This window comes from Phallusia mammillata, chromosome 5, assembly GCF_965637545.1.
Source record: "Phallusia mammillata chromosome 5, kaPhaMamm4.hap1.1, whole genome shotgun sequence".
In the NCBI taxonomy this organism is placed as follows: Eukaryota; Metazoa; Chordata; class Ascidiacea; order Phlebobranchia; family Ascidiidae; genus Phallusia; species Phallusia mammillata.
In genome coordinates this window covers 19,566,094-19,581,652 of record NC_137256.1, presented here as the reverse complement: position 1 = coordinate 19,581,652, position 15,559 = coordinate 19,566,094, and the positions used below count along the sequence as shown (strand labels likewise).

General features: G+C 36.7%; 1 protein-coding gene across 1 annotated transcript; it reads left to right on the top strand.

Moving 5' to 3' along the window:
- Nucleotides 1-14: 14 nt before the first annotated feature.
- LOC145227853 (activating molecule in BECN1-regulated autophagy protein 1A-like) lies at nt 15-11,754 on the top strand. The gene is made up of 11 exons (XM_080092777.1): nt 15-448; nt 592-786; nt 1,700-1,808; nt 2,296-2,348; nt 3,136-3,997; nt 4,738-4,840; nt 6,166-6,300; nt 6,737-6,916; nt 7,966-8,076; nt 10,309-10,391; nt 10,476-11,754. Exons 1-11 carry the CDS (start codon nt 71-73, stop codon nt 10,601-10,603), a joined length of 2,337 nt encoding a protein of 778 aa, XP_079948903.1. The 5' UTR covers nt 15-70; the 3' UTR covers nt 10,604-11,754.
- The last annotated feature ends 3,805 nt before the right edge of the window (nt 11,755-15,559 follow it).

The following is a 15,559-nucleotide window of genomic DNA, read 5'->3' as shown; positions in this document are numbered from 1 at the left end:
TTCGTATATGGAGATTGTTTAATTTGATATCTGTTTTAAGATCTAGTACAGTTGTTGTCGGTATAGGGGCATGTCTCCACATTCACCTAATACAAAGGTGAAAAACTGTAGTGTAATAACAGCACTGAGAAACAGACAATATCAAATTAAAAAGTTTACTGGAAGACCTGATGCTCTATCTTCATTTGCCGAACAATGTGCCTCAACAATGTGTACCGACAATCACAAAGTGGACTTGCCCTCACGAACTCGATCAACTTTTATGACGGCTTTCAGTCCTGATCATTCTCTTATAGCAAGTTGCCACGGAGATCATAATGTTCATGTGACGGATTTAAAGTCTGAAAAGTTGGTCAAGTCACTAGTTGGGCACGACCGTTCTCCGTGGTGCATTTCGTTTCACCCAAGCTCGAACGATATTCTAGCAACTGGATGTTTAAATGGGGAGGTAAAGATACAGTACACCATTTTAAATGTTTTAGTTTTTGCCTTTTTTGAGTTAAGATTTTGAAATTAGAATTTTGTGTGATGCACTACAACAAAGTAGTTTTGTTCTGCATTTATAGAATCTACATTGCCTTGTATTTGTAGGTGAGAGTTTGGGATTTACATGGTGGAGGAAGTGAATCATGGATTGCTTCAAATGAAAATGTTACTATTGCATCGCTGTCTTTTCACCCAACGGACCAAGTCTTGCTTATTGCTGGTGGCAATGAGATATATCTATGGGACTGGAGTTATCCAAGACCATTTGCTTCCATTAAAACTAGCAATGTGCATGAAAAAGTAAGTACAAGCAAAAAAAATAAACTTTTATATTACATTGTACATTACAAAAAAAATCTTTTCATTGATGATATGTTTTTGTAAAAAAATAATTTAACCAATGTATGATTTTGCTTACTGTAGGCATTGTGTTTGACCTCCTTTCTATTACTTGTTCCAATTTTATTATTAATCTAAATCTGTGTGGTTCAAAGTCTGTGCTGTCTGATATTGAGGTCACTGATACATCCTAATTTGCACAGCTTTGTATACTCAACCATCCTGTGATCAATTGCAAAGATTAATGTGAACAGGTTTTTGCAACACTGTCCTAATATTTAGATCATTCTGCACTGTTTTAGTGCATTGTGAAAGTCAATGAATGTCAGGTTTTTAGAATTGGCCAGAACTGTAGTAATTTGACAATATAGCAATGTAGAGTGACTATCATAGCAGGTTTCAATACATTTTGAACACATTAGTTTAAAACAAAATAATCCTTTAAGAAACATTTAAAGAAAAAAGTTAAACTGCCAAAACCTATTTAAGGTGTTTTCTGTGCAGAATGTCTAAACCCAATTACAATCTAATTTTGTGATGAAAAATGTATTATATTTATATGAATTTAATATTGTGTGCCATTTTGGTAATTAGGTATGAAGATCTAAATCAGAAGATTGGATTTTAAATCCAGATTAATTGATTCCTGGTAATCATTTCCTGATCTATTGCCATTGTTGCAATGATTTCCTCCTTTCATTATTTATATTATTGCTCTCTATAGTCACTGAAGATGCTTTTTAGTGAAAATAATTTGTCTTTATAACACTGTCAACAGATTTTAACCTGGAAATAAACATTTCCCGACTTGTGATTGTATTTTCAAGAATACATGGTTGTTTTTAAGTCAAGCTACATCTGTTTATTTTGTTAGGTTCGCTTGGTTAGATTTGACAGATGGGGAAGCCACATATTGACGGGTGTGGTGAATGACGAGGAACAAAATTCAGGTGGTGAAGATGAAGCTGATGACAATGACACAGGTTGGTCGACTTTTATCTTAACATTTTTTAGGACTCTTTTTTTTGTACTATAAAAAAATATTTGAACAAGAACATTTGTCTACTTTTATGTTAACATTTTTCAGGACTCTATTTTTGCACTTCATAAAAAATAATAATTTAGCAACAATATTTATGTAAATAACCTCTAAGCTGCACTGTTGAGTTTTTACAAATCTGTGATGATAAATGGTAAATGCTATTTCTCTTTTATAAGAAGAATAATGTGACTGTGTAGATCAGGGGTTCTCAAACTTTTTTATTGTCGGGACCAGATGGTAGTTTTTTAAGTGTGTAAGAAGCCACAAAAAACAAGACATTAGAAAATCACCAAAGATGAAGGATAAAATAGCAATCTTTGGTGGTTTTCTGAGGTCTGGTGCGTAGTTGAGAACCATATGCCACCCTAAAGGCCACAGTTGAGAATCACTGGTGTAGATTTAAAGTTTGCTTTTTGTGTTTTCTGTAGTTGATTGGGGATGGCCTCCACCCAGACCTTCAGCTGGCTCGTCTCAAGCCCGGGTAAGCATTAAAACGATATAATATACTTAAGTTAAAGGTTGCATTCTGTTCTGTGTGTAGTAAACCTTGTGGTCTATTTATGTCAAAATTACTTTGTGAAATAGATTTTATTAGTAGGTAGTGGCACCTGCTTTGTGTTCCTTGTTCAGACTGTAAGGTATTGTTTGCTGTGCAGCATGGTAACAAACACTAGCATAGGTTCTAAGTAGTGATGTACCGAATCGGCTAAATTTCGATTCGGCCGAAACCGAATATTCGGCGGTTTTGCCGAATAAATTCGGCCGAATCAACCGAATCATTTATGACGTCACGCAAAGTCGTACATTACGCGTTTGACGTGAAAAAATGTTTATCTACCAGGCAGCCAGTGCAAAATAGTTGTGTTTCGTCCTTATTTCACTTCTGTGGGGTTTAAAATTGCCTTCAGCATGATTGGCAACCTGCCAATGAATTACTAATTTTTTTGACTACCATGGGAAAAACGATAATGTGTTGAATAAGATAAACATTGACGCAATTTTCGTTATGTTTGGGCTTTTGAAAGATTGCGTGGACCTTAATAAGCAGAAAATACACGTTTAACGCTTTAAATTTGTGTTCGTAAAACATTCGGTTTCGGCCGAATCGCAACAAATTATTCGGCCGAAACCGAATCTTTGCAAAAATGATCGATTCGGCCGAATAAATTCGGCAAACCGAATATTCGGTACATCTCTAGTTCTAAGCACTTGTAAACAGTACTTGTAACCACAGTTGCAGAGCCTAACTACTGGGTTTTTACATGCAGCGACGCCAGATGCTTCGAGACTGGTTATCAGGCTCTCATCCTGGTCCATCCAGTCGAGCTTCAACCAATCGTTCATCAACAAGCACAGCCTACAACCTACGTCGCCGTGAATCCAATCTATCACGGTTGATCCCCAGACCATGCGAACCTAGAAGTGTTGCTTCACAAATGACCCCCCAGGCTGATGTAGAAACACCGGTTTCACTTTTTCATTCGGCAACAACAACAACGACAATAACACAACCAAGGAGAGGGTTTTCACAACGACCTCCAGTACCAGGACCTAATGAACCAGCTCACACATATTCACGGGATCATGAGCGTATACTACATGCTCGAGTAAGCGTTAACGCTGAGATACAACATCAATACAATAGACTGCAATTTTTGCGACAAGAGCGCAGAAGGTTAGAACTTCGCCTTCAACAGCTCAGAGATCGTGGAAACAACAACACACCACTGCCGTCAGCAACTGAACAAAACCTGCTTGCATCCCACCAAGCGAGTCCACCTCGGCCAAGTACAACTGTGACAAGTAGAACTGGCCATAGAGCTTTACGGCGTTTGTTACGACGCAATATACCATCAACTCAGGAACGTTTACTGGAGTCCCTAAATGACCCCGGTGTGGAGATGTCTCTTAACTTTGATACCCCTCCATCTGAGAACTTAACGAACAATGTCAGAGCTTCAATAATCAGTAGAACTACACCCACTAGTTCATTTGGAATGATGGATGAACCACTGGAAGAACCAGATGTTCCAACTTTTTTTCTTCCAATGGCTAGAAGTGTGATCATTGAGCCGCCAGGACCTAGAAGACCTGGAGAACTTCCTAATCATTACATGACTTCATCAAGTGGTATGTTATGTCTTTTATGTTAAAACATTGTTAACACGTTGACTGCCAATTACGAGTCATCTCGTAGTTGCCGATCTAGCCAGGCTTGCCAGATACGAGAAAACTCGTAGTAGACTTATTCGATTGTAACGCGCTTAAAATGAGCTGACGTCTCGAACTAACGTTATGGATGCATTGTGGGAACACCGAAACACCCTACACCAGCATGTTACCTACGAGTTAACTCGTAGCATGGCACAAAATATTTTAACTTTCTGATTTCAGAAAGCCACTAAAACATATTTGGCAAATTTGAGCACAACATAGGAATATCCCTTGGCAGTCAACGTGTTAAAAACGTTAAAACATGTTCTAATCCGAACCCAGTGTATAAAACCCTATGCCAAACAAAATCAACCGATGTACACAATCTTGAAATATATATAGTTTAACAAAGTTTTTGCCATCTTTAGTTCCTTATTCAAATAGAAAGTCTAGTTTTCCTTAAATCATCTAATACTTAGTGTTATGTTTTATGTTCTGGCTAATGTAAGTGTCTATTGTTTGTAAAGAACAAAAATATCTGCTCAAAATCTGTACCGAATATGTTTAATAAATTGAAATGCTAAGTGTCTTGCTTGACCAAATAATGTGCTGTTAGTTTTGTCAGCATGAACATATCTCCCATTTACTGTGTCCCTTAATAAGCACTAAGAAAGATTCTAGCAAATACAAACAATTTAAATCTATTTATTTTGCAGAACAACAGTTTAATCCTGGGGTTAATGACCAGCCGCCCCCAGATGCTGCTTATTCTAGATCTGCTCAACAAAGAAGCAGAGCCCGGCAATCAAGAACTCATTGGTAAGGTTTTAAGTTGATTGTAAAATCCACAAAGAAACGTTTTGAAGCTTAAATGGTCATTTATATAGCTTGAGATCAGTGGTTTTCATACTTTAGTGTACCATGGCCTACGACAGGGGTCTCAAACACAAAAACTAGCATCAGGCGCAATAATCAGCTCAAAAATATGAAATAATTGGACTCGTTGGCCAATACTTTTGAAATCCGAGCGTCTCTGCGGGCCGCACAACCTTTAATGAAGGGCCGCATGTTGTCCACCCCTGGCATAAATGAACATTTTAGTTTTTAATCATGCAATACTTTTGTTGTATTGTTACACTGTAACAAATGTTTCGGTAGTGCTGCCCTTGACTTCTTTAAAAGCTTGTTTTTGGCCCTTAAAGCAGTTTAAGTTAGGGAACCCTGGTCTACAAGCTTATTTTAGTGGGCTTTTAACAGTTCTTTTAACAGTTTAATTAAAGAACTGTTACAAGCTTTTAACAGTTTTATTAAAGAACTAAGTACCATGCTTTGTGCATTCTTTTGTCATAATTGTATTCATTTATATGGAACATGTTTATGAGGCAACAAAGAGAACTGTATTAATAGCAGTTGTAGTGGATCATATTATTTTGATATAATTGGTATGACAACAGATGTTTTGCATTTACATGAATGAAAATACGAATTGTTATTGCAAAAAGTTTGTGAAAAACTGGATTTAGATTTCTGAAATCTACCGCTTTGCAGTTGCAAATTATTTCGGTGTGAACAGATGATTTATCACTTTGTGTAGGTATGATAGTCATTAGTTGTTGCAGTGTTTCATATTGCAACATAAAAATGACTGACCATTCCCAGTAAGCATTGTAAACAACTTAACATTTAAAGTTTGACATCAAAAACAGTTAACATGCAGAGTTTTTAATTTTTTATGACAGTTAGAACACTATATACGGATCTGTTCATAAGTTTAATGGTGAAAATAACGGCCCAAATAGACGTAAAAAGCGACATGCTTTATTGTTCAAACGTTTCGGCAAATGCTCATGCCATCATCAGTATGACAGTTAACTTTCTAAGTTGATTAGATTTAAAGCAAAAATGTTTTCATTACCTACTTCGGTAATGTCCAAGCTGTTAGTAGCTCTGTGCATAAAGTTACATACTTACAGACAAAACTATCTATGATGGCAGATTTGTAGTCAATACAAGTCATTGAATTGTTTTAAAAATTGAATAGCTATTCTGTTTTGTGCAAAAAGCCTATTTATTTTGATTGGGGTTATGTAACAAGGAGACATATGGAAAGCGTTGACAGTATTTTATAAATTTTGTGTCTTTAGGCGTCGACACCAGCGTCGCTTACGTAGCATCAACCAGTATCTGTCATTTTATCCTGGACACAATTCGCCAGATCCAACCTCTTATCGATTGCAGTGGTGGGACTTTTCTAAATTGGAACTTCCCGAAATTAGCAGGTATATATGGTTTTCAGATTTTGGAAACGGAATTTTAAGAACAACAAATTTACAGGATAAAACAAGGTCTGACATCCAAAACAATTTCAAATGAACGCTTGGTTGTGCACAAACTATTTAAAATATTGGCCCATAAGGCCTATGCATGTTTTTTCACACCTGTATCATCAATAAATAATATACGACCCCCAGTTTCACACAAATGCGCATTTAAAGAAAGCTAATTTAAGAGTGAAAGGCATTTTTATGTCATGTACAACTTAAACCATACAATGTCTAATTCATATTAATAGAAACTAAAATGCATTCATAATGATTTTTCCAATCATCTTTACAAAAAAATTGGGTCAATATGGGAAAAATATCCCCTTTCAGATTAAACATTGTATGGTAGTTTTAGTGCTTTACCCTAAAACATGTGTATTTATTCTTTCAGATCTGACATCAATGTAATAGTTCCACAGTGCAAAGTCTACAATGATTCAAGTGTTGATATTTCCAAAGATGGAACTAAACTGGCAACGTTTATTCCAGCGGAATTAAATTTTGTTCCCGATTCTATGCAAGTTGCAGTTTTCTCATTAGAACCAAGCACATTGGGTCAAAATATATTCAGGTTTGTAATCAAAGATGATTCCAGTTGTTATATAACGGGGGTGGCCAAACTGTGGCTCTCACCTTTGATTGTGGCTCTTTAATGTTGGACATGCATTTCCCCAGCCGAGTTGTTTACCTTGATTATGAAACAATGCAGTATATCACGTATTAACAATAGACTGACTGTTTGTCATAACCAATGTACTTTCCGAAAATCAGCCGAAAAGAACATTATTGTACAGAAACGTGCTAGATTGAGCATTGTAGTCAAATATATTTTTAGGTTTTAGCTGTAAGTCAGGGCTGACATTAAAAGCATTTTACATTTGTATTGCAGCTGCTACTAGCAATAACTGTAAAGTTTAAACCTGTGTGTCTTATCTGTCAAGCTTCGCTCAACTATTACAAAATTAGCAACTTGAAACATCATTACGAAGCTAAACACAAAACTTTCCCATCATATCAGCCTAATTTCAAACACTTTGCAGCCCAGGTGGAAACTCACAGTATCACCATACAATAATAATCATTATTTGATAGCATACACTACAGTGAGTGAATAAATTAGTTTTTTAGATTTTTTTGTGTTGCAGCTCTTTTCAAACTAAGTTATGTGTTATGCGGCTCAAGCGTGAAGCTGATCTGGCCCCCTGTTATATAACATAGCCTTGATTAGCATATATCCAAGCCAGGGATTTTCGTACTTTTTTGGGCTTGACCATTTGGCATATTTTTTAAAAATTATTCAGCCAACAATGGTACTGCTGTACACCCAGCTATAAGTAATGCATTTACGTATGTTTGGTTTCTAAACAATAAATGTGCACTAAAGATGCTGACATTGTTACAATACATAGACCAAGGGTTGTTTTAAAGTCGGAACATAGCCACCAAATTATATCAAACCACCTGCTTAAACTTCACATCAAACAATAAATCTTTACAAATTTTTTCAAACTCAAAAATAGAATCACCCAGCTTGTTGCTTGGTGAATGAAGATTGTAATGGACCTAATACAGAAAGGGTATTGATTCTGAATTATACTATCATCTTTTGCATCTTTTCAGGAAATCAATTGGGCCAAATGCTGTTTGTCTAAGCTTATCGCCACTAGGTGGCTACATTGCGGTGGGAGTCAAAAACCGAGTTTACTCCCAGGAAGGCAGGCAATTGTATAGGTGAGGTGTAAAATAATAAATTGACTGTGGTCAGTTTTAGTGCTTCGTAAAATTTGATAATGTCTAACCATGCAGTAAACTTGTCTCTAAGTTTTACAGTTCTACCTAATCTTGCTTTTGAAGTAGTGAAATTTATTTTTGATTTGTTGCAATGCTTGTAATAAAGCTTTAGGTTAAAATGTTGAAAATACCGGCCCAAATGACATAAAAAGTGATCTGTTTTTTGTCAAATGTTTTGACAAATGCTCATGCCATTATTTTCACCATTGAACTTATAAACAGAAATGTATACAGTGTTTAGGTTACCGTATTTTACGGACCATAAGGCACAATTTAAATCCTTTTTTTCCTCATAAATTGATCGTGCGCCTTATAAGCCGGTGCGCCTCATGTATGGATCAAGTAGTGCTTTATTGCCTACACTCCAGTATACTATTATTATATAAATAAACCACCGTCTTACACAACAAACTATGGTGAAAGCAACTAGCAACTGTGATATTCACTAGACTCATTTTTTCTTTTGCTCATTGTACTATTGTGACTTGCTTACATTTATTACGTAACAAGTAAACTTTTATACTCCTTAAAATACGTTGCGTTCTATAGCCCGGTGCGCCTTATGTATGAACAAAGAACTAATCAAAGCAATTTATTGACAGTGCGCTTTAAGGTCCGTAAAATATGGTACACTTTTTTGCATAATATTTTACTTCATGATACAATTTTGAGCCAAAACTAGCACATTTGCTTTGTCTAATTGTTACACTGTTAAAACAACCTCTTTTGCACATTATGTTGTTATTTTGCTAAGCTGCTAAAATTTACTCTCACCTAATGCATTATTATGGGTCCCCTTCCCTGAAGGGGACACATATTGATTTTACTCAAATTGTTTGTTTGTTTTTTCTTTTTTTTTCTTCTTTTTTTTTCTCCCCAAAGTTTGTCCGACTCGTTTTTCCATGAAATGTTTGATGGATTTCGATGAAATTTACACAGATGGTAGATATAGTTATGTAGATGTGCATCCCACTTTGTTTTTGTTGATAACCCCAGTATTTACCCCGCTAGCCCCCTTTTACCCCAAAGTTTGTCCGACTCGTTTTGCCATCAAATGTTTAATGAATTTAGATGAAATTTACACAGATGGTAGGTATAGTTATGTAGATGTGCATCCCACTTTGTTTGTGTTGATAACCCCACTATTTACCCCGCTAGCCCCCTAAAATGTTTTTTTTTTCACCCATAGTTTGTCCGACTCTTTTTTCCATCAAATGTATGATGGATTTGGGTGAAATTTGCACAGATGGTAGATATAGTTATGTAGATGTGCATCCCACTTGGTTTGTGTTGATAACCCCAGTACTTACCCCGCTAGCCCCCTAAAATGTTTTTTTACCCCGCAAAGTTTGTCCGACTCGTTTTGCCATCAAATGTTTAATGGATTCGGATGAAACTTACACATATGGTAAAGATAGTTATGTAGATGTGCTTCCCACTTTGTTTGTGTTGATAACCCCAGTATTTACCCTGTTAACCCCTTAAAATGGGTGAGATTTTAAACAGTGTCGGAATGGGCTGAAATTTGGATAGCTTGAAGAAGAGGCCATTTATAGGTGTTGATTGTTGTGTTCAACCCTGTAGCCCCAACATTCACCCCACTAGCCCCCAAAGTGTAAAACGTATTTGTATGTTATTGGGCACCACAAACGAAAGATTTCTGTGGCCCAATAGTGTTACAAGGGCAACCAGTTGTGTGTTACTTGTGTTTGTGGGTTGCTTGTTGGACGTTTTTGTGGCATGGCAGTTAGGGGGTTGTTAACAGCCCTATGTAGTCAGAAGCATTAATGGTTGTTGCTCAAAACACCTCTAGTGGTCAAACCTTTAAACATTGGCGGATTGGGCTCAAATTTTGTAGTACTATTGATTGAATTATTGTGGTTTCATAGTATTATTATTTAAGCCCAGTGCTGATCACTGTGTTTTACCTTACAACACCCGACTTTCTCATGGTTATCTCTTGAAATGCATTATTTTTAACTTTGCATGTGTGGGGACCCATGAGTTCTGCCTGCAGAAACAACTAAGGTTATAAAAGACGCTGGATAATGTGGGACCCAATATAAAATAAGCAGAGGAAATATATGAATGTTTTAAAATAGGTTATAGTGTATAGGCAATGACAAAATGTGCTAAGCCACCCTTCTAGTTTAATTTACTTTTTACTTTTAGGTTTCCTATGGCTCAAATTCTTAGAGTTGGCCACAAAGGATGTGAAGCACTTTCCACAGTTGTTCATCATGTCAATCATCCTGGTAAACACTGTTATCTGATTAAAAAAATGTTGTTTTTCATTATTTGCTGATTACATTTAACTATTCTTTTTGTATATTTTGCAGTGATTCCAGACACCCCTCAGAGATTTGTGAATATAAATACCATAGCCTGGCTTCCTGGTGTGGGTCAGGGTCTTGTGTATGGCACAAATAATGGAGAGTTAAGAATCTGTCACACTGTCGCTTCATAAAGCATTCACATGTGTCAGTTTATTAAATAGATACAGGGGATTTGGGTTAAGAGCAGTGGTGGGAAACAATTTTTTTGTCAGCTGGTTCTGTCACAAAACTCATACTATTCTGTCAGTTCAGTTACAAAACGTCCATTCACAGTAACCGGTTTGCTGATCTCATAAAATTTCGTGAGACAGTTCTATAGAACTGGTGCGAACCGGCTGAATCCCACCACTGGTTAAGAGGATTTTGGAGACTTAACCGAGTCTGTTTCTGTGTCTAAAAGTACAATTAGCTTCAAATGCTATTGTTATTCCTAGCATATTTGATTTATGCTACATATCAAGCCATTCTGATCATTTGGTGGAATTTGATATTGCATGGAAAGATGCCTTCAATGTTCACACAAAATGTATATGTTCACTGCTGCACCCAATTGAACCCAACAATTATTTGCATGAGGTCATCTTGTCTGCTACAGCTGTTTATGACGTCACAACTGTCGTTCAATTGTCCGACAGTGGGCATTACATAATGATGTGTATGCAGTTATTAAACCAAGACCATCTGAACTTGGGGTAAAGCTTTGTTAAGACCCAATGGTAGGATCAAGGTTACACCTTGAAGTGTTGGTAACAACGTTTCGTCGTAATATGCATATAAAACATAGTACAAGGGAAAAACTACAAAATATTTTACTTTCGTGCCCTTTTCTGGCGTGTCGCTGCGTGTTCCGTTTAAGTTTGCTTAGTGGTGCAATTATTATTTTGCCTTGGGCTGCGTTTCGTTTTATTCCCGTCTTTTTTATGTACATGACCCTGCTGCATGATATCTTAACGATTTTCTAGATATTTAAGTTTGGCTTTACGAACGGAATAACGTGTGAAAAAACTTTTGTTTCATTACGCGACATACGGTGAAAGCCTTTGACTGAAATCAAGTAAAGCACAAATGTTTTCGGCTAGCAAAAATATGGGTAATTGTTTAGCTAAGGGTGTTTATTCAATTTGCTGTTTGTTGGGCACTGTACCTTTCGATGTATTCGTTATTTTTGTGGTATTTATTTATCATTCTTTGTATTCGCCTTTTCGCGACGATAGAACAACTGTATTTCATCGTCGGTTTGTTCGAAGTGTTGCTTCTGTGTAATATTAACAATATCCACTGATGTTTTGGTTGCTCTTACAACACAGTACCTACAGGTTCATCCAATTAGTTTAAAATGGCACAATTGTACAAAACTTTGATCGGAAGTCACGCAAACATTTTCATCTCATGCCGAACGATTTACGAGTTCATATTTGAGTAGGTAGGTAGGTGTAATAGCAATAAAATCCAGCCTACATGAACAAATCTCCATTCTGATTGCTATTAAAATCACCATTATTACACACAAAAATGTTGGCACGCGAAGCCATTACCATTTTGACGAACAAAGTAAATTGGCACGTCACACTTAAAGGTTACCGAACACTTCGTTATACGTTGAATTAGTGCGACAAGTCATTTCTTTATCAGTTATCGAGACAAAGTTTGACAAGTTGTGCACTTTTGAGGTAGCTTTTACTTCGCTCATGTTCCCGCATGCTCGGAAGGTTCTGGGTTCAAATCTCGGGCGCTTATTGTGTCTTAAGCAGGAAACTTGCATGCTCATAAGGAGTCCAATGAATTATTTGAACTGTAAAAATTCCAATGCACACCTGTTACAACAAAGAGACTAAGTGACAAAGAGCTGGCCATGACTATAGAAATGTGAATTGGTAGTCAGTGAAAATGCAGGATTATGAACAAGTATTGTTGTGATCATGCAAAGCCGAACAAAAACACATTATTAAATTTTGACACTTCATTATTATGCACTTTTGGATGCAAATTCTACATTGCGCATTCGTTGATGCAGAGTGCCGATCGAGAGGTCAAGAAAAGGTTAAAGCAGAATTAGTAATGTGGAAAAATCAGCGTCGTCTCACAGCTAGAAAATATTTACGGGATACTTCGAATCGTTGAAACTGCAGTTAATGAAGCGTTGTTTAAAGTTGCTGATGTTTTCAACCCTGGCCACAAAAACACCGTCGCGCTCCATCTGTTGCGGGAATTACCCCATTGTGATTGAAAGTAAAAACTAAAAACGTTCTTGACTTGAGGCACAAATGTCATTTCGCCGAAATGGAAGTCAAAAAATATTTAGAGGAAATTTTTTTGATTTCGCAGTTTACCACATTAAGGAATAGATCACCCAATCATAAAAATAGTAAAAAATAAAAACCATTATGCAAAATTACATTGCAAGCATTGTTCATTCTCAAAAACAAACACTTTTTTAAGCCAAAAGAAAAGCTTTAATCCTTTTACAAGTCAGTGGTGAATTAAAAGGAAGGTCAAAGTTAACGTAAGTTACAAGTTTGACGAACAACTAAATTATATTCCGGCAATGAAGGAAAAAGTTTGACAAGTGTTTTTAAAACATATACTCGAGTACTATCCATTACTGCAATAAAAAGCGGACGAACGACTCTATAAAATACTACCCCCAGTGGCTAAAAGTGGCCCATTTGTTTAAAGGGGCCCAGCTTAGTGGACATTTTTCGAAAGTTTGACGATCAACGAAATTATGTTCCGGCAATGAAGGAAAAAGTTTGACAAGTGTTTTTGAAACATATACCCGAGTACTATCCATTTCTGCAATAAAAAGCGGACGAACGACTCTATAAAATACTACCCCCAGTGGTTAAAAATGGCCCATTTGTTTAAAGGGGCCCAGCTTAGTGGACATTTTTCGAAAGTTTGACGAACAACGAAATTATGTTCCGGCAATGAAGGAAAAAGTTTGACAAGTGTTTTTAAAACATATACCCGAGTACTATCCATTTCAGCAATAAAAAGCGGACGAACGACTCTATAAAATACTACCCCCAGTGGTTAAAAATGGCCCATTTGTTTAAAGGGGCCCAGCTTAGTGGACATTTTTCGAAAGTTTGACGAACAACGAAATTATATTCCGGCAATGAAGGAAAAAGTTTGACAAGTGTTTTTGAAACATATACCCGAGTACTATCCATTTCTGCAATAAAAAGCGGACGAACGACTCTATAAAATACTACCCCCAGTGGTTAAAAATGGCCCATTTGTTTAAAGGGGCCCAGCTTAGTGGACATTTTTCGAAAGTTTGACAAACAACGAAATTATGTTCCGGCAATGAAGGAAAAAGTTTGACAAGTGTTTTTGAAACATATACTGAAGTACTATCCATTTCTGCAATAAAAAGCGGACGAACGACTCTATAAAATACTACCCCCAGTGGTTAAAAATGGCCCATTTGTTTAAAGGGGCCCAGCTTAGTGGACATTTTTCGAAAGTTTGACGAACAACGAAATTATGTTCCGGCAATGAAGGAAAAAGTTTGACAAGTGTTTTTGAAACATATACCCGAGTACTATCCATTTCTGCAATAAAAAGCGGACGAACGACTCTATAAAATACTACCCCCAGTGGTTAAAAATGGCCCATTTGTTTAAAGGGGGCCAGCTTAGTGGACATTTTTCGAAAGTTTGACGAACAACGAAATTATGTTCCGGCAATGAAGGAAAAAGTTTGACAAGTGTTTTTGAAACATATACCCGAGTACTATCCATTTCTGCAATAAAAAGCGGACGAACGACTCTATAAAATACTACCCCCAGTGGTTAAAAATGGCCCATTTGTTTAAAGGGGCCCAGCTTAGTGGACATTTTTCGAAAGTTTGACAAACAACGAAATTATGTTCCGGCAATGAAGGAAAAAGTTTGACAAGTGTTTTTAAAACATATACCCGAGTGCTATCCATTTCTGCAATAAAAAGCGGACGAACGACTCTATAAAATACTACCCCCAGTGAGTAAAAGTGGCCCATTTGTTTAAAGGGGCCCAGCTTAGTGGACATTTTTCGAAAGTTTGACGAACAACGAAATTATGTTCCGGCAATGAAGGAAAAAGTTTGACAAGTGTTTTTGAAACATATACCCGAGTACTATCCATTTCTGCAATAAAAAGCGGACGAACGACTCTATAAAATACTACCCCCAGTGGTTAAAAGCCTGGCCCAGGCTCAAAGATTAAACTCTTCCAGGACACTTTAATACCACAAACAGACCATTTAAGTTGCGGAGTTTGCGTTTGTTATGGAGTAGACCAAATTATTTCAAACGTATCAAAACAACCCCTATGTAAATTTGACCCTAAGTTTTTCCGTCAGTGGATTGCATACGCCTTAGTAGAAAATTCGCCACAGTGCAATTTTGCAATAAAACGACATTTAGACGAACAAAATGACCAATCCGTCGGTTTGCAAAACTTTGGAAACACATGCTGGTTAAATTCTGTTTTTCAATCACTTAAATTCCTCATGAAGCAAAAGTTTGCCAATTCACCTCGTACGGCTGTTTCTGACCCCGTTGCTAACTTTTTAACTTCCTTAAGTAACAAATCGTACGACGTCGACGTCCATCGCAATTTGATTAAAAAAATCTGTAAAGATCCTAAATGGAACTTTAGTAATCAACATGATGCCGGCGAGTTTTTAATGTTATATCAAAATGGTAGTCTGCTAGAAAACTGTGGCCTTAATCCTAGGCATCAATTTTGGTCAACCACCACTTGCCAAACCTGCAAAAGCGTCAAGAATCAAATGGAACCGGAGCAAAACTTTTGGTTTGTTCCGATGTACCAAAACATAGTTGCTGGCAGTAAATTAAGCAAGTATTTCGAAAAATGTTGTAATGAAATCTTTTTGGCAAACTGCTCCACTTGCGGCAGTGAAAAACAGTTTGAAAAAAAATTAAAACTTGTTTCAACTTCCGACGTTTTGCCGATCGTATTGCCACGATCTAGTATTAGCGGAAAATGCACTAAAACGATTTTACCGGATTTGCGATTGACACTAGGAGACGCTGTGTTTGTTTTAAAATGTGCAATTGTTCATGTTGGCGCGCAATCCA

Bases quoted from the DNA above. Each gene is read 5' to 3' on its own strand.
- LOC145227853 (XM_080092777.1), top strand. From the start codon at position 71: ATGTCTCCACATTCACCTAATACAAAGGTGAAAAACTGTAGTGTAATA. The intron at 449-591 runs GTAAAGATACAG...TTGTATTTGTAG, and splicing joins CTGGATGTTTAAATGGGGAG to GTGAGAGTTTGGGATTTACA. The intron at 10,392-10,475 runs GTAAACACTGTT...TATATTTTGCAG, and splicing joins TCATCATGTCAATCATCCTG to TGATTCCAGACACCCCTCAG.